At 37.4% G+C, this 25,317-nt stretch overlaps 1 protein-coding gene across 1 annotated transcript in view; it reads left to right on the top strand.

The window, feature by feature from the left end:
• TANC2 (tetratricopeptide repeat, ankyrin repeat and coiled-coil containing 2) overlaps window positions 1–25,317 on the top strand; it is a 553,793-nt gene that overhangs the window by 488,395 nt on the left and 40,081 nt on the right. Inside the window, 1 exon segment of the mRNA XM_037807876.1 lies at window positions 11,239–11,361. Within this exon segment, the coding sequence (XP_037663804.1) occupies window positions 11,239–11,361 (123 nt within the window).

Raw genomic sequence — 25,317 nt, 5'->3', positions numbered from 1 at the left:
TCTGTCCTTTTGTTTCTGGCTAACTTCACTCAACATAATGTCCTCAAGGTTCGTCCACATTATTACATGATCCATGTCTTTGTTCTGTCTTACAGCTGCATAATATTCCATCATGTGTATATACCACAGTTTGTTTATCCACTCGTCCTTTGATGGACATTTGGGCTGTTTCCATCTCTTGGCAATTGTAAATAATGCTGCAATAAACACTGGTTTACAAATGTCTGTTTGTGTCTTAAGTTTCAGTTCCTCTGAGTATATACCCAGCAATGGAATAGCTGGGTCATATGGCAAATCTATATTTAGCTTCCTGAGGAACCTCCATACTGTGTTCCAGAGTGGCTGTACCAATCTACATTCCCACCAACAATGAATAAGTGTGCCTCTTTCTCCACATCCTCTCCAGCACTTGTCATTTTCTGTTTTTTGGATAATGGCCATTCTGGTAGGTGTGAGATGATATCTCATTGTGGTTTTGATTTGCATTTCCTTAATAGCCAGTGAAGTTGAGCATTTTTTCATATGCTTTTGAGCCATTTGTATTTCCTCTTCAGAAAAATGTCTGTTCATGTCTTTTGCCCATTTTTTAATTGGATTGTTTGTCTTTCTGTTATTGAGATGCAGGATTCCTTTATATATTCGGGATATTAAACCCTTATCTGATATGTGGTTTCCAAATATCATCTCCCATTGTGTAGGTTGCCTTTTGACTTTTCTGACAAAGTCCTTTGATGTACAAAAGTGTTTAATTTTGAGGAGATCCCATTTGTCTATTTGTTCTTTGGTTGCTCATGCCTTGGGTGTGAGGTCTAAGAAACCACCTCCTTTCACAAGATCTTTAAGATATTGCCCTACATTTTCTTCTAAGAGTTTTATGGTCTTGGTGCTAATGTTTAGGTCTTTGATCCACTTTGAATTAATTTTGGTATAAGGTGTGAGATGGACATCCTCTTTCATTCTTTTGGAAATGGATATCCAGTTCTCCAAACACCATTTATTGAACAGGCTGCTCTTTCCCAGTTGCTTCGGCTTCACTGCCTTATCAAAGATCAGTGTCCATAGATGTGAGGGTCTACTTCTGAACACTCAATTTGATTCCATTGATCAGTATATCTGTCCTTATGCCAGTACCATGCTGTTTTGAGCACTGTAGCTTTGTAATATGCTTCAAAGTCAGGTAGTGTGAGACCTCCCACTTCACTCCTCTTTCTCAAGACATTTTTGGCTATTCGGGGCACCTTACCCTTCCAAATAAATTTAGTTATTGGTTTGTCTATTTCTGTAAAGTAAGTTGTTGGGATTTGAATTGGTATTGCATTGAATCTGTAAATCAGTTTAGGTAAAATTGCCATCTTAACTATATTTAGTCTTCCAATCCATGAACATGGTATGTTCTTCCATTTTTTCAGGTCTTGTTCAATTTCTTTTTGCAGTTTCTTATAGTTTTCTATGTAAAGGTCTTTTGTGTCCTTGGTTAAGTTTATTCCTAAATACTTGATTCTTTTGGTTGCTATTGTAAATGGGATTTTTTTCTTGATTTCCTCCTCTTGTTGCACATTACTTGTGTATAGGAACACTACTGATTTTTGCGTGTTGATCTTGTAGCCTGCTACTTTGCCGTATTCATTGACTAGTTCTAGTAGCTTTGCTGTAGATTTTTCTGGATTTCCTACATATAGAATCATGTCATCTGCAAATAGTGAAAGTTTTACTTCTTCCTCTCCAATTTGGATGACTTTTATTTCTTTTTCTTGCCTAATTGCTCTAGCTAGAACTTCCAGCACAATGTTGAATAGCAATGGTGATAGTGGGCATCCCTGTCTTGTTCCTGATCTTAGAGGAAAAGCTTTCAGTCTCTCCCCATTGAGTGTGATGTTAGCTGTGGGTTTTTCATATATTGCCTTTATCATATTGAAAAAGTTCCCTTCTATTCCTATCCTTTGAAGTGTTTTCATCAGGAAAGGATGTTGAATTTTGTCAAATGCCTTTTCTGCATCAATCGAGATGATCATGTGGTTCTTCTGCTTTGATTTATTGATGTGGTGTATTACATTAATTGATTTTCTTGTGTTGAACCAGCCTTGCATACCTGGAATAAATCCCACCTGGTCGTGGTGTATAATTCTTTTAATGTGCTGCTGGATTCAATTTGCGAGTATTTTGTTGAGGATTTTTGCGTCTATATTCATTAAAGAAATTGGTCTATAATTTTCTTTTTTTGTAGTATCTTTGCCTGGTTTTGGTATTAGGGTGATGATGGCGTCATAGAAAGAGTTAGGTAGCTTTCCCTCTTCTTCAATTTTTTTGAAGCGATTGAGCAGGATTGGTACTAATTCGTTCTTGAATGCTTGGTAGAATTCACATGTGAAACCATCTGGTCCTGGGCTTTTCCTTTTTGGGAGCTTTTTGATGACTGACTCAATCTCTTCACTTGTGATTGGTTTGTTGAGGTCATCTATTTCTTCTTGAGTTAATGTTGGTTGTTTATGCTTTTCTAGGAAGTTGTCCATTTTATCTAAGTTGTCTAGTTTATTAGCATATAGTTGCTCATAGTATCTTCTCATTATCTCCTTAATTTCTGCAGGGTCGGTAGTTATATTTCCTTTCCCGTTTCTGATTGCATTTATTTGCATCTGCTCTCTCTTTTTTTTTGTTAGCCTAGCCAGTGGTCCATGGATTTTATTGATTTTCTCAAAGAACCAACTTCTGGTTTTGTTGATTCTCTCTATTGTTTTCCTGTTCTCAATTGCATTTATTTCTGCTCTAATCTTTGTTATTTCTTCCCTTCTGCTTGCTTTGGGGTTAGTTTGCTGTTCTTTCTCTAATTCCTCCAGGTGAGCAGTTAACTCTTCAATTTTTGCTCTCTCTTCTCTTTTAATATAGGCATTTAGGGCAATAAATTTCCCTCTCAGCACCGCCTTTGCTGCATCCCATAAGTTTTGATAAGTTGTGTTTTCATTGTCATTTGCCTCGAGGTATTTACTAATTTCTCTTGTAATTTCTTCCTTTACCCACTGGTTTTCTAAGAGGGTGTTGTTTAGCCTCCATATGTTTGTGAATTTTATGACCTTCTGCCTTTTATTTATTTCCAACTTCATTCCATTGTGGTCTGAGAAAGTGTTTTGTATAATGTCAATATTTTTAAATTTCTTGAGACTTGCTTTGTGACCCAACATGTGGTCTATCCTAGAGAATGTTCCATGAGCACTTGAGAAAAAAGTGTATCCTGCGGTTGTTGGATGTAGTGTTCTATAAATGTCTGTCAAGTCTAGTTCATTTATCATACAATTCAACATCTCTGTTTCTTTAGTGATCCTCTGTCTAGATGTTCTATCCATTGATGAGAGTGGTGTATTGAAGTCTCCAACTATTATTGTAGAGGTATCTATTTCTCCTTTCAGTGATCGCAGTGTTTGCCTCATGAATTTTGGGGCATTCTGGTTTGGTGCATAAATATTTATGACTGTTATGTTTTCTTGATGAATTGACCCTTTTATTAATATATAGTGTCCTTCTTTGTCTCTTTTAATTGTTTCGCTTTTGAAGTCTAACTTGTCTGATATTAATATAGCTACTCCTGCTTTTTTCTGGTTGTTGTTTGCATGAAATATCTTTTTCCAACCTTTCACTTTCAGTCTATGTTTGTCCTTGTGTCTAAAGTGAGTTTCTTGTAGACAGCATATAGATGGGTCCTGTTTTTTAATCCATTCTGCCAGTCTGTGTCTTTTTATTGGGGAGTTTAATCCATTTACATTTAGTGTTATTACTGTAAGGGCAGTACTTTCTACTACCATTTTGTTTTTTGGAATTTATATGTCATATCTTATTTTTTCCTCTCCTTTTACCTTTCCTGATAATCTTCATTTCTGCACTCTTCTCCAACTCTCTCTCTCCTGTCTTTTCCTATCAGCCTGTAGCGCTCCCTTTAGTATTTCTTGTAGTGCCGGTCTCTTATTCACAAACTCTCTCAGTGTCTGTTTGTCTGAAAATGTTTTAATCTCTCCCTCATTTTTGAAGGAAAGTTTTGCTGGATATAGAATTCTTGGTTGGCAGTTTTTCTCTTTCAGTATCTTAAATATACCATGCCACTGTCTTCTTGCCTCCATGGTTTCTGCAGAGAAATCTGTACATAGTCTTATTGACTTTCCCTTGTATGTGATGGATTGCTTTTCTCTTGCTGCTTTCAGAATCCTCTCTTTGTCTTTGACATTGGACAATCTGACCAGTAAGTGTCTTGGAGTAGGTCTATTGGGATCTATTCTATTTGGGGTACGTTGTACTTCTTGAATCTCTAATTTTCTGTCTTTTATAAGAGTTGGGAAATTTTCAGTGAATATGTCTTCTATTACTCTTTCTGCCCCTTTTCCCCTCTCTCCTCCTTCTGGGATACCCATAACACGTATATTTGTGCGTTTCATTTTGTCACTCAGCTCCCTAAGACCCTGCTCATATTTTTCCATTTTTTTCACCATCTGTTCTTTTGTGTGTATGAATTCGAATGACCTGTCTTCCAGTTCACTGATCCTTTCTTCTGCCTGTTCAAATCTACTGTTGTGTCCCTCCATTGTGTTTTTCATCTCCTCCATTGTGGCCTTCATTCCCATGAGTTCTGCCATTTGTTTTTTTAAGTTTATGAATTCTTCTTTATGGTCAGCCAGTGTCTTCTTTATATCCTTCAGATCTTTTGCTATATCTTCCTTCATTTCATCAAATTTATTTAGCATTAGTTGCCTCCACTCCTGTGTCTCAGCTGAGCTATTAGTTTGTTCCTTTGGCTGGTCCATGTTTTCGTGTTTCCTGGTATGGCTTGTTATCTTAAGTTGTCTAGGCATCTGATTCTCTTGATTAGTTTATTTTGGAGCTTGTTTTCTGTCTTTTACCTAGTGGTTTTCTTGTTGGTTGGCTTTGTTTTCTGGCCTCTGTTATTCATTTCAACTTATTCTAGACCTCTAACTTAGGTTCTATTTAGTTGATCAGAATTTTTCCCCTCTTGTTTTTTCTGTTTCTTGCTCTGCCTCTATGTAACCTTTTTGTGAGTGGGTCTCCTCAGATATGGTCGACCCTAGTCAGATTTTCCCAGTCTAGTGAGGCCCAGGTCTCATTGGGAGGGTATGGAGTTTTCCTGAGAATGAGACCCTCCTATGAGGCCTTTAGAATTGGTGCTTTTCCTCTCCTGTCCAGCAGGTGGCGCTGGCCAGCCCGCAGCTCCCCCACCAGTGTAAGGAGGTAGGGAGCCTTTAGTTCTCCTGGTGACTCTGATCCTGTCAGGGGCGTGGCTGACTGAAGCCGGAATCTGAATTCCAGCCCCTGGGGTCTGAATTCCCAGAAGGAGGACTGCCAGTTGAGCTGGGCCTCCCTCCACTCTCCCAATCCTCAGAACTCCAGTTGTCTCTCAGGGGCACTATTCCCTTCTCCTCTCTCCTCTTTGAGGCCTCTCCAGGTAGATTCCTTGGTCAGCCTGAGTTGCCAATTAAAGACGGGGGTGGAGGCCTTCAGTAGTGAATATGGAATTCAAAGACACTGTGGGTACTCTGTCTCCTCTCAAGCCCAGCCTAGTCCCTCAACCTGGGCTTTCCGATAGAAAATAACCACATATATTACTTTTAGATTTAAAAAAAAAAAAAAAAGTAGAAAAGAAATCAAGAAAAAGAAAAAAGGAAAAAAAAAAGAAAAAAAGAGTCTCTTTTAAACGTCTTTCCCCAGCCTGGAAGTTTTGTCAGTGTCAGAATAGAGCATTTAAAGGTATGCTTTGGGCTATTGTCTGATAATTACTCTCCAACGGCTTCAGTTCCACCCCTGCCAGGGGCTATTGAAATGCAAAAAGATAAGGGATCAGTGAGAAGCCAGAAGGGAGGAAATGTAAGGGGAAAAAAAAATGGCTTTTTTGGAGTCTGGGAATGGGTGCCCGCTTTTACGTGCCCCCACTTCTCGGAGCCCAGCCCTTCTTTAGCACCCCAGCTCCCAAAGTTAGTTAATTAATTTGTTAATTAATTCTGCAGTTGAGGCTGGGTTGAGCCTCCCTTCTTGCCCTCAGCAGATTGCTGTTTTTTGGTTTTTTTTTTTTTCCCCTCCTTTCAGGGAGCCGGCAGCAAGACAGTCTGTGAGGTCTGGGTGGGGAGGGGCGCCAGACCCCTGGTCCAGGGAACTTACAGTGTTCGCTGCGATCTCAGCTTTTCCTCCAATTCCAAACTTGTGTCCAATGTGTGACTGGTTACTGGAGACCCCGAAAACACTGTTTCATATAGTTCTTGGGTAATTGCCAGCTGCTCTAGGGGAGAGACGAAATTCTGCTCCTCACCACTCCGCCATCTTGCCCCACCTCCTGAGTTCTCAATTTTGGTTAGTTTTTCTTTTCAGTTCTAGAATTTCAGTTATTTTTTATATATAGTTTTCTAGTTCTTTGTCAAAATTCTCAACCTTGTCTTTTATCCCCTCAAACATAATAAACATAGTTGTTTAGATATCTATGTCTATTAACTCCAATGTATGGAACCTTATGGGTTGATTTCTGTTGTCTGTCATTTGTGCTGGTTTTCATTGACGATGTTTTGTTTCCTTGTGTGCTGGTCTTTGCATTTGTAAATTTGATTTTAGAAATAATTTGAGGCTTGAATGAAATCCTGTTCCCCCAGACATAATTTAGGTTTGCTTAGTGGTTCAAGATTTCCTCATTCAATTTTCAAAGGTTAAGATAATTCAAAGCTCTGTTGCAATCTTTGTGAGAGCCCATCTACTTCTGGTTCACCTTTATTCCTACAGGTTATGCCCTTTGAGGGTTCCCAAACTAAAGCAAGGGAATTTAACAGCCCCCCACCCCCCACACACACACACATTCCATTGATGATCTGGGCCTTGTACTCCAATTCCTGTTTCTCCAGGTACCGAAAGTATTAACAGCACTCCTAGGTATTCCTGCAGAACTGGCAGACATACCCATGGAAGAGCAGCTCCAAACTGCTCAGCTTCTGGGCCTCCACCCTACTCCAGAGCCTAACCCAGTAATTCTCTAACTTGTTAGTTCTCCCACATCTTAAACAGATTTTTTTTCTTAATTTTGTACATCTTTCGTAGTTGTCCTTAATAGAAATTTTTGTCCAGATTACCTAAATCTAGTCATTACCAGAAGTGGAAATCTACCCAAGTCCTTTTGAGCTAAAATTATGACTCAGCATTCTGGGAACATCTAACTTTTCTCTAAGCAACTTTGGCTTTCACATTAAAAATTCTTTAGTATTCCTAAATGGCTGAAACTGTTCTGAGCATCACATGGAAAACAGAGGTAATTTTCATTCAGGTAAACCAAATCGGTATCTGAGCAGAAGGGTCAGTTGCTACATCTTTCAGGGAAGCTAACTACAACATTTCTGAGCTCCCTCTGCCAAAGATCTTTAGCAAAAGGAGAATTACTATGTAAATTTAATAAACACTGAGATCCATCGTTACTCTTCTGTGAGATAATATTCCTACTAATCCTCTGGATCATCTAAGGAATCCCACTTAAACCGGTATTCTAGAGAAAATTGACTGTTTTCAGGTTGCAATCATAGTTCTACTTTAAATTTCATAGCTACTAAGGAAACAAGTTATGATTAGTTGAAATCATAAGAGTAAAGCCATAGCTGTAGATGAAATTGCCAAGGATGAAAAAGGACAATTCTTGGAGAAGAGGACCAAAGATGGACAATATTTTGGAATTAAAGGTGAGGGAGAAGCCCCCAGTCAGCTGCTTTGTCTATTCTAGTTGCTATTTTTCCGGCTAAGAATTCAGAAGTGAATTCTTTTTTTAACTTGGTGTTAATATGTAAGACAGGTCTTCTTTTGCTAGAAGTTTCTTCTGTTGGACAATGGATATTTCTTTCTGGCAATTTTTCTAATAGGTTAATAGAGTTTAATGTTCCTCAGAAGGTTTTGAATGGAGGTTTGTTATTCCTCAGAAAGTTTTATTGTTCCTCAAAAAAGTCCTCAAAGAGACTGAAGGCCAAAAGGGGAGACAAAGCTAAGTTTCCTGGTCCTGTGGGATCTATGGTGTATGTCCGCCCTAAAATCTAATTTGTAGCACTTGGAATGCTCCCCAAAAGAACCAGAATTATTCAACCCCATATCTCAAAATAAATAATCATAACTACTTAGTGATGTGTTGCTTCAGTTTTTGACATTTCTTCGCATATGAACTGATTAGCCAGATGAGGGAGTTTGTGATCACTGGTCTCTGTTATTAGCACAAATTAAGAGAGGTCCTGTAGTAATAGTGAGCATTCAACAATGTAGTTGTTGTCCCTTCTTATTTTGTTGATTGCACCCAGCTCTTGGTACCTAGGTGGGTAATCTAGTAGAAAGATTCAAACAGGGCTCAGCCTCCTTAAGTCTTAAGAGAATATGGATAATGGAGAGATTTAGTCGCCATTTTCAAATACTAGACAAGGATGAAAGTGAGAATAATCCCCTTGGGGTATGAGGTGCTAAAATCAGCTCTTCTTTCAGTCTCCCAGCATGGGATTGTTTTTGGGAACTCTGAGGTCTTCTTTGCCTGGATTTGGCAAAGGCTTTTTGGCTCATTCTCTAATCCATCATTTTTAGTGAGAATAGGATAGAACAGAAGGACAAATAGAAGTAATTAACATCATCTTTCCTCATTTTGTCAAGCTGCAGATTTGATGTAGGGAATGTTTAAATGCAAGCAGCCACTTTGACAAAGACTTGTTAGAATGGCACAAAATGTAAAAGGATCCACTTCTAAAACCATTTCCTACAGATGTGCTTGTACAGGTGTATAAAGATACATGAACAAGGATGATTATTGAAACATAATTCCAATGGTGGGGGAAAACAGAACTACCTAAATATCCGTCTCTAGGGGCCAGTTTAAATAAATTGATACATCCATATAATGAGCTACTATGTCTGTCTTGAAGTAGAATTAATCAAAGGTATGTGTACAGGTATAGAATATGCCCACAATATTTTGTTTCAAAAATTAATAGAAGAGTATCTAGTTGTTCCCTTTATATTAAAAGTGTTTTTAATAATATATGGACAGTTATAATATATGGATTTGATTCGGGTCCCCATTGAAACCAAAAATTTTGTTAATTATTTTTTTGAGGGCTTCAAAGAAATTTGAGTACTGTCTGGGTATTTAATATTATGGAATCCTTGTTAATTTTGTATGATAATGATATTGGGCTATGTTTTAAAAAGAGTTATATTTTAGAAGCACATATTAAAATAGTTAAATATTCAATAATGAGATGACTGGAATTTTCTTCAAAATAATCTAGTGATAGAGGATATGGTGGAGGTATAAATAAAACAAGGTTGGCCATGATTTGATTATTGATGAAGTAAGGTGATGGGTATGGAGAAAGGGGATATTATCCTATTCTCTCTACTTTTGTATATAGGTTTGAAATTTTCCATAATAAAAAGATTTTAGTAAAAAATTTTTATATTGTTTATATACACTGTTGTGTGTGTGTGTGAATATGCATGGAAAATAAATGATAAACACCAATATGTTGATAGTAGCTGCCTCTTAGGATTGAAATGGGGGTTGAAGGTACTTTTATTTTTAACATTATATTATTTTATTCGATATTTTAACAAAATGTGTTACTTTTATAATTAAAAAAGACTTAAATATTAAAGTCTCATTAAAAATATCGATATAGATATATAACGTTTGATATCTTTGAACTGCCCTGCCCCAGTCCCTGAGCCTGATCTTCTAGTGTAAGAATCAGGGATAAGGAAATTCAATATTTTTTGGGAAAAAAAAAAATTTAATCTGCAAGTTTAATGATTTAATTTTTGATTGCATCAAAATATCCCCACAACCCAACAACCACAAAAAAAACCTGTGTCAAAAAGGCCTTTTCAAAATGTTCCTACATCCAGCCTTCCCATAGCATTATTCTTCTTTCAGTCTTTTCTCTAGTGTGAGAATTCTCTCTACGTGAACTTTTTTCTTAACTCATTTTAAGAGCCTCACCTTGCTATGGGAAGACCATGACCACAATGACTTCAGACTTTATTAGATGACTTTGTAACTCATAAATAATTTAAGATTAGTATTTCTCTTTTGTAGATGTCTCTTCCCTAGTATATGTGCTAAATAAATACACCTTGCTGATTTGGGCATAAGTAGATATTCTAATCGGGAATAACCTACATTTCAAGAAACAAAACAAGCAGAGGTAGCATAAGTTTTTTTAAAAAAAGAATACCTCTCCAGATTCAGCAATTAGTCTTAAACTTTGTTTCTAATATCTTGCTGCTTTAGCTCGCTTGACCCAGATATTAGCAGAATAGTAAGATGATTGCCAGAGAATTTGAAGACCAAGAAAATTAAAGAATAAACTATTCCAGCTTCCTCTTGGAGAAGACCATTCGCAAAGGCCAAGCATCAGTGCATGCAGTGGGACCCTATAATAGCCATTCTAGGAGAAATTTTGTTGCCACTGGCAATCAAGCATCTCTTATTGTTGTTTTTCCTTAAGGATGAATAGATGTAATCATTTTGGGGTATATTAGGGTGAGAAATGCTAGTTGCTTTAACAAACCTGCAAAATCTCAATGTCTTAACACAACAAAGATTTATTTCTCATTTATATTGCAGTCCAATGCGGGTCATTGGATAGGGTCCTACCATATAATAGTTCAGAAACTCCTAGTGTCTCAGAATCCTCCATTGGATCTTCTGCATCTGCCTTGTAATCAAGAGGAACAATAGAAAGTATGGAAACATACAGAGGGGGTTGAGGAGAGCCTGGACACAACATATTACTTCCATCCATATTTTATTAGCTAAAATTCAGTCACATGTCCACCTAACTGTTAGGGAGGCTAGGAAATATAGTTTTCCCAAATGCCCAAGAAAAAGATGAAATGGAGATCAGTGATCATATTGTATTGTCTCTGCCATTTTGTGTATTTTAGTAACTTGAATTTAAGGGATTTCTTTGAAGACTGCTAATAAAAAAGATATGGAAAAACTAATTGCATCCAGATATAGCAGAAAGGAGAGATATTAAGGAGATTTATTGCCAGAAACTGCTGAGATGGAGGCATTTTAAGTCAGCGTGTTCCTTCAGGACTAGTCTTTGCTGCCATCAGTGGACAGGCTTTTCTGTGCATGGACATTATTAGGGTGTGACTCTATTCTCAATTACTAGAACTAAAAAAACTACAGTACTTTTTAACTGGCCTAGGAATTTACTTAGCTCTGTATTTCTTTTTCAGGGTTTGAGTAAAAAAGTTGGTGTATCATCCTCCATCCTCCAAGGTCTCTGGATCTCCTACAGCACGGAAGGTCTGTCCATGGCATTGGCATCTTTACGAAATCTCTACACTCCAAATATAAAGGTAAATAAATATAAATTCCAGATGGATTAAAGAATTAACTGAAAAAAATGTAAGGACAGTTAAATGGCTATTTAATTGATCTTCGATTTGCTTTAGACTGCCTCCTATTAATTAACCTTTTCTTGATAATTTAATATATTTTAAATTCTTACATTACAGTCTGTTATCCTTCAACCCTCCGCAAGCTGCTTCTGACTTATAGGATCAAGCCCTGCTAATCTAGGGAGTAAATTGATCCCAGGTAGCCTTTGCTTTTGTTTTGTTCTGTTTCAATTAGAGAAGTTGTAGGTTTAAAAAAGATGCAGAAAATACAGAGTTCCCATACACCCACCACCACCACACTCATATATATATACACACACACACAGTTTTCCCTATTAACAGTTTGCATTAGTGTGGTACATTTGTTACAATTCATGAAAGAACATTTTTATAATTGTACTATTAACTATAGTTCATCGTTTACAATAGGGTTCACTGTGTTGTACAGTCCTATGGGTTTTTGAAAAAATTTTATTCTCGAAACATGTATACAACTTCAAATTTCTCCTTTTAACAATATTCAAATATATAATTCAGTGCTGTTAATTATGTCCACAATGGTTTACTACCATCACCATCATCCATTACCAAGACTTTTCCATCACCCCAAACAGAAACTCTGTACCAATTAACCATTAACTCCCAATTCCCTACCCCCACCACAATTCCCAAGTAACCTGTGTGATATTTCCTGACTCTAGAAATGTGCTTATTCTAATTATTGCATGTAAGCGAGATCATACAATATTTGTCTTTTTGCCTTATTTCACTCAACACAGTGTCCTCCTCAAGGTTCATCTATATTGTCACATGTATCAGAATGTCATTACTTCTTATGGCCAAATAATATTCCATTGTATGTATATAGCACATTTTGTTTATCCATTCATCTGTTCTTGGACACTTGGATTGCTTCCACATTTTGGTTGTGTGATGTTGCTCTGAACATAGGGGTACAAATAGTTATTTGAGTCCCTCCTTTCAGTTTTTGGGGTATATCCCTAGAAGTGGGGTTGCCAGATCTTATGGTAACTCTACAGTTAACTTTCGGAGGAACTGCCAAACTGTTTTCCACTACAGCCGCACCATTCTACCTTCCCCCCAACAATGAACGCTTGCTGCTATTCCTCTACATCCTCTCTGACCCTTGTTGTTTTCTGTTGTTTTCTTTAAAGTACCATTCTAAAGGGTGGGAAGTGAGTTCTCATTGTGGTTTTGATTTGCATTTCCTAATGGCTAACAGTGTTGGGCATCTTTTCATGTGCTTTTTGGCCCTTTGTATATCTTCTTTGGAGAAAAATCTGTTCAAGACTTTTGCCCATTTTTTAATTGGGTTGTCTTTTTGTTGTTGAGTTATAGGATTCCTTTATATATTCTGGATATTAAACCCTTATCAGATATGTGTTTTCCCATCCTGTAGATCTTTTTCTTTTCATGTAGATCCTTTGATGCACAAAAGTTTTTAAGTTTCATGAAGTCTCATTTATCTATTTCTATTGTTGTTCTTGCTTTTGGTAAATCTAAGAAACCATTACTTAACAAAAGGTCATGAAGATGCTTCCATGTATTTTATTCCAGAAATTTTATGGTTTTGGTTCTTATATTTAGGTCTTTGATCCATTTTGAGTTAATTTTTTATATGGTATGGGGTAGGAGTCCACCTTTGTTCTTTTGTATATGGATATCCAGTTTTCCTAGCACCATTTGTTGAAGAGATTTTCTTTCTTCATTGAGTGGACTTGGCACCCTTGCCAAAAATCAGTTGGCAATAGACATGAGGATTGATTTCTTAACTCTTATTTTATGCATAATTTTTCTGTAAACCTATAACTTCTCTAATAAAAAAATAATAATTTTTAAAAATTTTTAAAAATCACTTGGCTTTAGATGTGGGGTTTATTTCTGAACTCAGTTTCATTCCATTGGTCTATATGCCTGTCCTTGTGCCAGTACTACGCAGTTTTGATTAGTACAGCTTTGTAATAACTTTTAAATCAGGGAATGTGAGTTCAACTTCAATCTGCTTTTTCAAGATATTTTTGGCTATTCAGGGCCCCTTACTGTTCCATATAAATTTGATGATTTGCTTTTCCATTTGTGCAAGAAAAGATGGTTGGAATTTTGATTGGGATTGAGTTAAATCTGTAAATCACTTTAAGTACAATTGATGTCTTAACAATATTTAGTCTTCCAATTCATGAGCCCGGAATGTCCTTCTGTTAATTTAGGTCTTCTTTGATTTCCTTTAGCAATATTTTGTAGTTTTTCATGTATGACATCCTTGGTTAAATTTATTCCTAATTTATTTGATTCTTTTAGTTGCTATTGTAAATGGAATTTTTCCTTGATTTCCTCTTAATACTGTACATTACTCATGTGTAGAAATACTACTGATTTTTGCATATTCATCTTATACCCTGTCACTTTGCTGAATTTGTTTATTAGCTCTAGTAACTTTGTTGTGGATTTTTCATATTTTTCTGTATATAGGATCATGCCATTTGAAAATAGGGAAGGTTTTACTTCTTCCTTTCCAATTTGGATGCCTTTTATTTCTTTTTCTTACCAAATTGCTCAGCCTAGAATTTCTAGCATAATGTTGAATAACAGTGGTGACAGTGAGCCATTAATTGATTTTCTTATTTTGAAACACCCTTGCATACCTGAGATGAATCCCACTTGATCATAGTGTATAATTCTTTTAAGTGCTTTTGGATTTGGCTTGCTAGTATTTTGTTGAGGGTTTTTGCATTTATATTCATAAGGGATATTGGTCTGTAACTTTCTTTTCTTGTGGTATCTTTATGCAGCTTTGGTATTAGGACGATGTTGGACTCATAAAATGAGTTAGGGAGTGTTCCCTCCTCTTCAATTTATTGGAAAAGTTTGAGTAGGATTGGTGTTAATTCTTCTTGGAATGTTTGGTAGAATTCACCAGTGAAGCTATCTGGTCCTGAACTTTTCTTTGTTGGATAGTTTTTGATTACTGATTTGTTCTCTTTACTTGTTATTGTTCTGTTGAGATCTTCTATTTCTTCTTCAGTCATTGTGGATAGTATGTGTGTTTCTAAGAGTTTGTCCATTTCATCTAGGTTATCTAATTTGTTGGTGTACAATTGTTCATAGTATCCTCTTACAATGATTTTTATTTCTGTGGGGTCAGTAATAATGTCCCCCCCTTTCGTTTCTGATTTTAGTTATTTGCATCATCTTTTTTTTTCTTTGTCAGTCTACCTAAAGTCTTGTCAATTTTATTGATCTTTTCAAAGAACCAACTTTTGGTTGATTCTCTATTGCTTCTTTACTCTCTATCTCATTTATTTCTGTTCTAATCTTTGTTATTTCCTTCCTTCTGCCTGCTTTGGGTTTAGTTTGCTCTTCTTTTTCTAGATCCTCCAGCTTTGAGGTTAGGTCTCTGTTTTGAGATCTTTCTTTTCTTTTAATGTAAGCATTTAGAGCTATAAATTTCCCTCTCAGCACTGTCTTTGCTGCATCCATACATTTTGTTATGTTGTGTTTTCATTTTTATTTGTCTCAAGATATGTCCTAATTTCCCTTGTGATTTCTTCTCTGACCCACTGGTTATTTAAGAGTGTGTTGTTTAATTTCCACAATTTGTGAATTTTCCAGTTCTCCTTCTAGTTATTGATTTCTAGCTTCATTCCACATGGATGGAGAAGACACAGTGTATGATTTCAATATTTTTGGATTTATTTAAACTTACTTTGTGACCTAAGATACTGTCTATCCTTAAGAATGATCCATGTGGGTTGCTAACATGCCCACAGACGTAGGGGACTGGTGGTTTGATGGATTGAGCCCTCTACCACGGAATTTGCGCTTGGGAAGACGGTTGCTGCAAAGGAGAGGCTAGGCCTCCCTATAATTGTGCCTAAGAGCCTCCTCCCGAATGCCTCTTTGTTGCTCAGATGTGGCCCTCTCTCTCTAGCTAAGCTATCTTGAAAGGTGAAATCACTGCCCTCCCCACTACGTGGGATCAGACCCAGGGTAGTGAATCTCCCTGGCAACGTGGAATATGACTCCCGGGGAGGAATGTAGACCCGGCATTGTGGGATGGAGAACATCTTCTTGACCAAAAGGGGGATGTGAAAGGAAATGAAATAAGCTTCCGTGGCAGAGAGATTCCAAAAGGAGCCGAGAGGTCACTCTGGTGGGCACGCTTATGCACAATATAGACGATCCTTTTTAGGTTCCAGAGAATTGGGGTAGCTGGTGGTGGATACCTGAAACTATCAAACTACAACCCAGAACCCATGAATCTTGAAGACAATTGTATAAAAATGTGGCTTATGAGAGGGGACAGTGGGATTGAGGGGGCCATAGGGATCACACTCCCGTTTGTCTAGTTTGTAGATGGATGAGTGGAAAGGTGGGGGAAGGAAACAAACAAACAGACAAGGGCACCCAGTGTTCTTTTTTACTTTAGTTGCTCTTTTTCACTTTAATTATTATTCTGGTTATTTGTGTGTGTGCGGTAATGAGGGTTTCGGGGATTGATTTTGGTAATGAATGTACAACTATGTAATGGTACTGTTAACAATCAAATGTATGATTTGTTTCGTATGACTGTGTGGTATGTGAATATATCTCAATAAAATGAATAAAAAAAAAAAAGAATGATCCATATGTACTAGAGAAGAATGTGTACCTGCTGCTTTTGGTTGAAGTGTCCTATATATGTCTGTTAGGTGGAGTTGGTTTTAGTTTTGTTCAAAACTTCTATTCCTTACTGATCTTCTGTCTAGATATTCTATCTATTTTTTGAAAGTGATGTAATACAGTCTCCTACTAATGTAGAACCATGTATTTCCCCCTTCAAATGTGTCAATATTTTTTGCTTCATATATTTAGGGGCTCTTCCCATAGATGGATATATATTTATAATTGTCTTCTTGTTGAATTAACTGCTTTTATCAATATATAGTGACCTTTTTTGACCCTTGTTACAGTTGTTTTATTTAAAGTCTGTTTTGTCTGTTAGTATTGCTCCCCTAGCTCTCTTTTGGTTACTTTTTGCATGGCATATTTTTTTCCATCCTTTCACTTTCACCCTACTTGAATCTTTGAATTTAAAGTGAGTCTCTTCTAAACAGCACATCATTGGGTCATACTTTTTTATCCATTCTGCTAATCTCTGCCTTTTGACTGGAGAGTTTATTCCATTCCCTTTTAAAGGAATTACTGATAATGCAGAACTTTCTTCTATTGTTTTGCTATTTCATCCGTATAAGTCTTATACCTTTTTTGTCCTTCAATTCTTCCTTTACTGCTTACTTTCATATTTATTTGATTTTTTGTAGTGTACCATTTTGAGTCCTTCTCATTTCTCTTCCTCCCTCCCTCCCTCCCTCCTTCCATCCCTCTCCCCCCCCCCACCGTGTATTAGTGTGTGTGTGTGTGTGTGTGTGTGTGTGTGTGTGTGTGTGTGTGTGTATAGATATAGTTGTGGGGTTTTTTTAGATTTTTTGTGTGTGTGGTTACCATGGGGCTTACATTTAACATCTTAAGTCAGTCAAGTTTGATTTATACCAACTCAACTTCAAAAGTGTGCACATACACTTTCCTATACCCCTCCATCCTCTGACCTTTTTTGTTGTACTTGTTACAAATTATATCTCTATACACTATATGTCCAAAGCCATGGATTTATCATTACTTTTTAGGCGTTTGCATTTAGAACAGGTAAAGTTAAAATTAGAGTTAAAATTAGAATTACATCCCAACAAATACATACAGTAATACTGACACTTATAATTACCCATATGGTTAACCTTTACCACAGGTCTTTATTTCTTTATGCCACTTTGAACCACTATCTAGTGTCCTTTCCCTTCAATCTGGAGACTCCATTTACCATTACTTGTAAAGCAGGTCTAATGGTGACTGAACTCCCTCAGTTTTGTTGTTTTTTTTTTAAATTAAATTCAGTTTTATTGAAATATATTCACATACCATACAATCATCCATGGTATACAATCAGCTGTTCACAGTTACCAACATATAGTTATGCATTTATCACCTCAATCCATCTTTGAACATTTTCCTTACATCAGAAAGAATCAGAATAAGAATAAAAAATAAAAGTAAAAAAGAACACCCAAATCATCCCCCGCATCTCACCCTATTTTTCATTTACTTTTTATCCCCATTTTTCTACTCATCCATCCGTACACTAGACACTGGGAGTATGATCCACAAGGTTTTCATAATCACACTGTCACCCCTTGTAAGCTACACTGTCATACAATTGTCTTCAAGAGTCCAGGCCACTGGTTTGGAATTTGATAGTTTCAGGTATTTACTTCTAGCTATTCCAATACATTAAAACCTAAAAAGTGTTATCCATATAGTACGTAAGAATGTCCACCAGAGTGACCTCTCGACTCCATTTGAAATCTCTCAGCCACTGAAGCTTTATTTCGTTTCATTTTGCATCCCGCTTTTGGTCAAGAAGATGTTCTCAATCCCATGATGCTGGGTCCGGATTCATCCCCGGAAATCATGTCCTGTGTTGCCAGGGAGACTTACACCCCTGGGAGTCAGGTCCCACATGGGGGGAGGGCAGTGAGTTCACCCACTGAGGTGCTTAGCTAAGAGAGAGGGCCACATCTGAGCAACAAAGAGGCACTCAGGGGGAGACACTTATTCACAATTATATATAGGTTTAGCCTCTCTTTTGCAGTAATGAGCTTCATAACGGCAAGTCCCATGATAGAAGGCTCGGCACATCAAACCACCAGTCCTCAATGTTTGTGAGAACATTAGCAACAGTCCAGGTTTAGGAAGTCCAACACTTCCACATTTTCCCCCAGCTCCTCAGGGGGGTCCTGCATATATATTTTTATTCTCCACCTGTGCCAGTTTGGATGTGTTATGTTCCCCCAAACGCCATTATCTTTGATGTAATCTTGTGTGGGCAGACCTGTCAATTTTAATTAAATTGTAAATCTTTGAGTGTTTCCATGGAGATGCACCCCACCCAACTGTGGGTGATGACTCTGACTGAATCATTTCCATGGAGGTGTTGGCCCCCCCATTCAGGGTGGGTCTGAATTAAAGTACTGGAGCGCTATATAAGATCAGACAGAAGGAGCAAGCTGCTACAGCCAAGAGGGACTGTTCCAGTTTGCTAATGCTGCGGAATGCAAAACACCAGAGATGGACTGGCTTTTATAGAAAGGGGGTTTATTTGGCTACACAGTTACAGTCTTAGGGCCGTAAAGTGTCCAAGGTAACACATCAGTAATCAGGTACCTTCACTGGAGGATGGCCAATGGCGTCCGGGAAAAACTCTGTTAGCTGGGAAGGCATGTGGCTGGCGTCTGCTCCAAAGTTCTGGTTTCAAAATGGCTTTCTCCCAGGATGTTCCTCTCTAGCAAGCTTGTTCCTCTTCAAAACGTCACTCACAGCTGCACTGAGTTCCTTCTCTTTGAGTCAGCTCATTTATATGTCTCCACTGATCAAAGCCCACCCTGAATGGGTGGGACCATGACTCCATGGGAATATCTCATCAGAGTCATCACCCACAGCTGAGTGGGGCACATTCCAAGCAAATCTAATCAGCACCAAAACGTCTGCCCCACAAGACTACATCAAAAATAATGGCATTTGGGGGACACAATACATTCAAACTGGCACAGGGACACTTTGAAGAATGCACAAAGCTAAGAGAGGAGCTGCAGCTTACAGAGACATCTTGGAGACAGCCGTTGAAAGCAGACTTTTGCTCCGAAGAAGCTAAGAGAGGACAGATGCCCCAAGAGCAACTGAAAGTGATGTTTTGGAGAGAAGCTGAAGCCTAGAGAGGAATGTCCTGGGAGAAAGCCATTTTGAAACCAGAACTTGGATCAGACACCAGCCACGTGCCTTCCCACCTAACAGAGGTTTTCTGGACACCATTGGCCATACTCCAGTGAAGGTACCCTTGGACACTTTATGACCTTAAGACTGTAACTGTGTAACCAAATAAACCCCCTTTTATAAAAGCCAATCCATCTCTGGTGTTTTGCATTCCAGCAGCATTAGCAAACTAGAACATGCCCAAATTGTGTGAACAAACTGATTGTAGAAGTTATATTGTTTAGAAAATATAGATCCTGCACCAAATAAACATCTCTTCCCTTGATCTCACATGGAAGTTAAAGTTTTAACACAGTCAGTTTCAACCTTCATCCTGTATCCCAATTTGCCCTAGTCTTATCCAGATCTGCTTCATTCATATCTCTAATTGAAGTCTGGGCTCTTTTATAGCTTTCTCTTTTTTTGCAGTTGCTGTATGCGCTAATACTGACGTTCATATCTGCCAAGCTCTAGGTCTGAGTTTTGGGTGTCACACAGATACCCAGTGTTCCAGAGACCAATCAGGTTGTACACAAGGGATCAGCATCTCAGAGTTTAGAGCTAGCCATTACAATTCAGGAATAGATTTGACTGCTGTAAGAGCTTACAATCTAGGGACCATTACAATAATCATTTTTCTTTTAGGCTGTGCTCTAAGATTCAATTCTGAGTTTACACATTGTAGTTAGTCTGTATTGGTGAGGCATTGTAGTGTTTGCCTTTGTTTCTGGCGTACTTCACTCAAAACGCTGTCTACAGGATCCATTCACCTCACTGTGTGTCTCACAACTTTACTCCTTCTCAGTAGTTGCTCAATCTTCTATTGCATGCATACACCACAGTTCACCATTCTGTTCCTCAGTCAGTGTACCCTTAGGCCACCCCCACCCACTGCAAATCGTGAATACTGCCTCCATAAACACCAGGGTGCAAATGTCCATTCATGTCTCTGCCCTCAGATCTTCCAAGTACATACCCCATAGTGAGGTTGCAGGACCTTATGGCTCCCACATACTTAGCTTCTTGGGGAACCAGCACACTGACTTCCAGAAAGGCTACACCTTTCTGCCTCCTCATCAACAGTAAATAGGTACATTCCTCTCTCCATGTTTTCTTCAGCACTTTTACACCTATTTATATTTTTTCCTACAATTTTATAGAGATATATTCATATACCATACATTTATCCACAGTGTACAGTCAGTTGTTCATGGTATCATCATAAAGTTGTACATTTATCACCACAATCAGCACTTGAACATGTTGATTTTTACAAAAAAAAAAGTTTGTTTGTTTTTTTTAGCAAATAATAAGATGACACAAAGAAAAATAAAATGTCTTACAATACAATATAATTGTAAGGACAGAAAACACCACTACCAAGAATCCCATATCCCTCCCTTATATCCCCCTCTCATACACATTTAGCTTTGGTATATTGCTTCTGTTACATTTAATGGAAGCATATTACAATGTTACTGTTGACCATAGACTCCAGTTTGCTTTGATTATGTTTTTTTTCCCAAATACCATCCCTTTTTCAACACTCTGCATGGTTGACATTCATTTGTTCTCCCACATGTAGAAACATTTTTATATTTGTACATTTAGTAACAGTCATTGGCCACTCCAGTTTTTGCCAAGTTATACAGTCCCAGTCTTTATCATCTTTCTTTACCTCAGGTGTCATACATTCTCCTATCCCACCTCTTTCAGCTTTGCTTACAGACGTCTTTGTTCAGTGTACTTACAGTATTGTGCTACCATCACACAGTATTATGCTATCTATTTCTGAATCTATACAATCAATCCTGCTGAACATTCTGTAGTCCTTCAGCATCAAACGCCCTATCTATACCCTCTTTCTATCTCCTGGTAGCCTGTGTTGTCAGCTTTTAACTCTCAAAGTTTGCTCATTAATGTTAGTTCGTATTAGTGAGACCATACAGTATCTGTCCTTTTGTTTCTGGCTGACTTCACTCAACATAATGTCCTCAAGGTCATCCACCTTATATGTTCCATGTCTTTGTTCTGTCTTACAGCTGCAAAATATTCCATCGTGTGATAGACCACAGTTTGTTTATCCACTTGTCCGTTGATGGACATTTGGGCTGTTTCCATCTCTTGGCAATCATGAATAATGGCGCAATAAACATTGGTTTACAAATGTCCATTTGTACCTTAACTTTCAGTTCCTCTGAGTATATACCTAGCAATGGAATAGGTGGGTCATATGGCAAATCTATACTTAGCTTCCTGAGGAACCTCCACACTGTCTTCCAGAGTGGTTGCACCATTCTACATTCCCACCAACAATGAATAGGTGTGCCTCTTTGTCCACATTCTCTCCAGCACTTGTAATTTTCTATTTTTTGGATAATGGCCATTCTGGTAGATGTGAGATGATATCTCATTGTGGTTTTGATTTGTATTTCCCTAATAGCTGGTGAAGTTGAGCATTTTTTTTCATGTTTTTGAGCCATTTGTATTTTCTCTTCAGTAAAGTGTCTGTCCATGTCTTTTGCCCATTTTTTAATTGGATTGTTTGTCTCTCTGTTGTTGAGTTGTAGGATCCCTTTATGTATTCGGGATGTTAAACCCTTACCTGATATGTGGTTTCCAAATATCGCCCATTGCGTAGGCTGCATACTTTTCTGACAAAGTCCTTTGATGTGCAAAAGTGTTTAATTTTGAAGAGATCCCATTTGTCTATTTGTTCTTTGGTTGCTCATGCCTTGGGTGTGAAGTCTAGGAAAGCACCTCCTATCACAAGATCTTTAAGATATTGCCCTACATTTTCTTCTAAGAGCCTTATGATCTTAGTGCTAACGTTTAGGTCTTTGATCCATTTCGAGTTAATTTTTGTATACGGTGTGAGTTAGAGGTCCTCTTTCATTCTTTTGGAAATACATATCCAGTTCTCCTAACACCATTTATTGAAGAGGCTGCTCTGTCCCAGTTGCTTTGGTTTGACTGCCTCATCAAAAATCAATTGTCCATAGATGCGAAGGTCTATTTCTGAGCCCTCAATTCAATTCCATTGGTTGGTATATCTGTCCTTATGCCAGTACCATGCTGTTTTGACCACTATAGCTTTGTAATATGTTTCAAAATCAGGTAGTATGAACCTCCCACTTCGTTCCTCTTTCTCAAGATATTTTTGGCTATTCGGGGCACCTTGCCCTTCCAAATAAATTTGGTTATTGGTTTTTCTATTTCTGTAAAGTAAGTCATTGGGATTTTAATTGGTATTGCAGTCAATCTATAAATCAGTTTATGTAAAATTGCCATCTTAACTATCTTTTGTGGCCTTCATTAAGTTTGTTCCTAAATACTTGATTCTTTTGGTTGCTGTTGTAAATGGAATTTTTTTCTTGATTTCTTCCTCTTGTTGCACATTACTTGTGTATAATAACACTGCAGTTTTTGTTTGTTGATCTTGTAGGCTGCCGCTTTGCTATGTTCACTGATTAGTTCTAATAGCTTTGCTATAGATTTTTCTGGATCTTCTATGTATAGAATCATGTCATCTGCAAACAGTAAAAGTTTTACTTCTTCTCTCCAATTTGGATGTCTTTTATTTCTTTTTCTTGCCTGATTGCTCTAGCTAGAACTTCCAGCACAATGTTGAATAACAATGCTGACAGTGGGCATCCCTGTCTTGTTCTTAATCTTAGAGGGAAAGCTTTCAGTCTCTCTCCATTGAGTATGATGTTAGCTGCGGGTTTTTCATCTGTTGCCTTTATCATACTGAGAAAGTTTCCTTCTATTCCTATCCTTTGAAGTGTTTTCATCAGGAAAGGATGTTGAATTTGGCAGATGCCTTTTCTGCATCGATCGAGATGGTCATGTGGTTCTGCTTTGATTTACTGATGTGGTGTATTACATGAATTGATTTGCTTGTGTTGAAACTGCCTTGCATATATGGAATAGATCCCACCTGGTTGTGGTGTGTAATTCTTTTAATGTGCTGCTGGATTTGATTTGTGAGTATTTTGTTGAGGATTTTTGCATCTTTATTCATTAAAGAGATTGTTCTATAATTTTCTTTTTTTGTAGTATGTTTGTCTGATTTTGGTATTAGGGTGATGTTGGCTTCATAGAATGAGTTAGGTAACTGTCCAATTCTTCAATTTTTTTGAACATTTTGAGCAGGATTGGTACTAATTCTTTCTTGAATGCTTGGTAGAATTCACATGTGAAGCCATCTAGTCCTTGGCTTTTCCTTTTTGGGAGCTTTTTGATACTCATTCAGTCTCTTTACTTATGATTGGTTTGTTGAGGTCATCTATTTCTTCTTGGGTCAGTGTTGGTTGTTCATGCTTTTCTAGGAAGTTGTCCATTTCGTCTAAGTTGTCTAGTTTATTAGCATATAGTTGCTCATAGTATCTTCTCATTATCTCCTTTATTTCTTCAGGGTCAGTAATTATGTCTCCTTTGCCATTTCTGATTGTATTTATTTGCTTCCACTCTTTTTTTTTTTTCCCTAGCCTAGCTAGTGGTCCATCAATTTTAGTGATTTTCTCAAAGAACCAACTTCCAGTTTTGTTGATTCTCTTTTGTTTTCCTGTTCTCAGTGTCATTTATTTCTGCTCTGATCTTTTTTATTTCTTCCCTTCTGTTTGCTTTGGGTTAGTTTGCTGTTCTTTCTCTAATTCCTCCAGGTGATCAGTTAATTCCTCAATTTTTGCTCTCTCTTCTCTTTTAATGTAGGCATTTAGGGCAATAAATTTCCCTCTCACCACTGCCTTTGCTGCATCCCATAAGTTTTGATATGTTGTTTTCATTATCATTTGCCCCAAGGTATTTACTGATTTCTCTTGTAATTTCTTCCTTTACCCACTGGTTTTCTAAGAGGGTGTTGTTTAACCTCCATATATTTGTGAATTTTACTGTCTTCTGCCTGATAGTTATTTCCAGCTTCCTTCCATTATGGTCCAATAAAATGTTTTTTATCATATCAATATTTTTAAATTTGTTGAGACTTGCTTTGTGACCCAACATGTGGTCTATCCTAGAGAATGTTCCATGAGAACTTGAGAAAAAAGTGTATCCTGCTGTTGTTGGATGTAGTGTTCTATAAATGTCTGTCAAGTCTAGTTCATTTATTGTACAATTCAACATCTCCGTTTCTTTATTAATCCTCTGTCTAGATGTTCTATCCATTGATGAGAGCAGTGTATTGAAGTCTCCAATTATTATTGTAGAGGTATCTACTTCTCCTTTCAGTGTTTTCAGTGTTTTCCTCATGAATTTTGGGGCACTGTGGATTGGTGCATAAATATTTATGATTGTTAGGTTTTCTTGATGAATTGACCCTTTTATTCATATATAGTGTCCTTCTTTGTCTCTTCTAATTGTTTTACTTTTGAAGTCTAATTTGATATTAATATAGCTACTCCCGCTTTTTTCTGGTTGTTGTTTGCGTGAAATATCTTATTCCAACCTTTCACTTTCAGTCTATTTTTGTCCTTGTGTCTAAAGTGAATTTCTTGTAGACAGCATATAGATGGGTCTTGTTTTTTAATCCATTCTGCCAGTCTTTGTCTTTTTATTGGTTAGTTTATTCCATTAACACTTAGTGTTATTACTGTAAGGGCAGTACTTTCTTCTACCATTTTGTCTTTTGGATTTCATTTGTCATATCTTATTTTTTTCCTCTCTCTCCTTTTACCTTTCCTGAGGATCTTCATTTCTGTACTTTTCTCCAACTCTCTCTCTCCTCTCTTTTCCCTTTAATATTTGTTGTAGTGCTGGTCTCTTATGCACAAACTCTCTCTGTTTCTGTCTGTCTGAAAATATTTTAATCTCTCCCTCATTTTTGAAAGACAGTTCTGCTGATATAGAATTTTCAGTTGGCAGTTTTTCTCTTTCAGTATCTTAGATATAGTATGCCACCGTCTTCTCACTTCCATGGTTTCTGCAGAGAAATCTGTACATCATCCTATGGAGCTTCCCTTGTATGTGATAGATTGCTTTTCTCTTGCTGCTTTCAGAATTCTCTCTTTGTCTTTAACATTGGACAGTCTGTTCAGTAAGTGTCTTGGAGTTAGA

This window comes from Choloepus didactylus, chromosome 18 (genome assembly GCF_015220235.1).
Source record: "Choloepus didactylus isolate mChoDid1 chromosome 18, mChoDid1.pri, whole genome shotgun sequence".
NCBI lineage: Eukaryota > Metazoa > Chordata > Mammalia > Pilosa > Megalonychidae > Choloepus > Choloepus didactylus.
The sequence above is the reverse complement of the archived record's forward strand: the minus strand, read 5'-3'. Positions and strand labels throughout refer to the sequence as shown.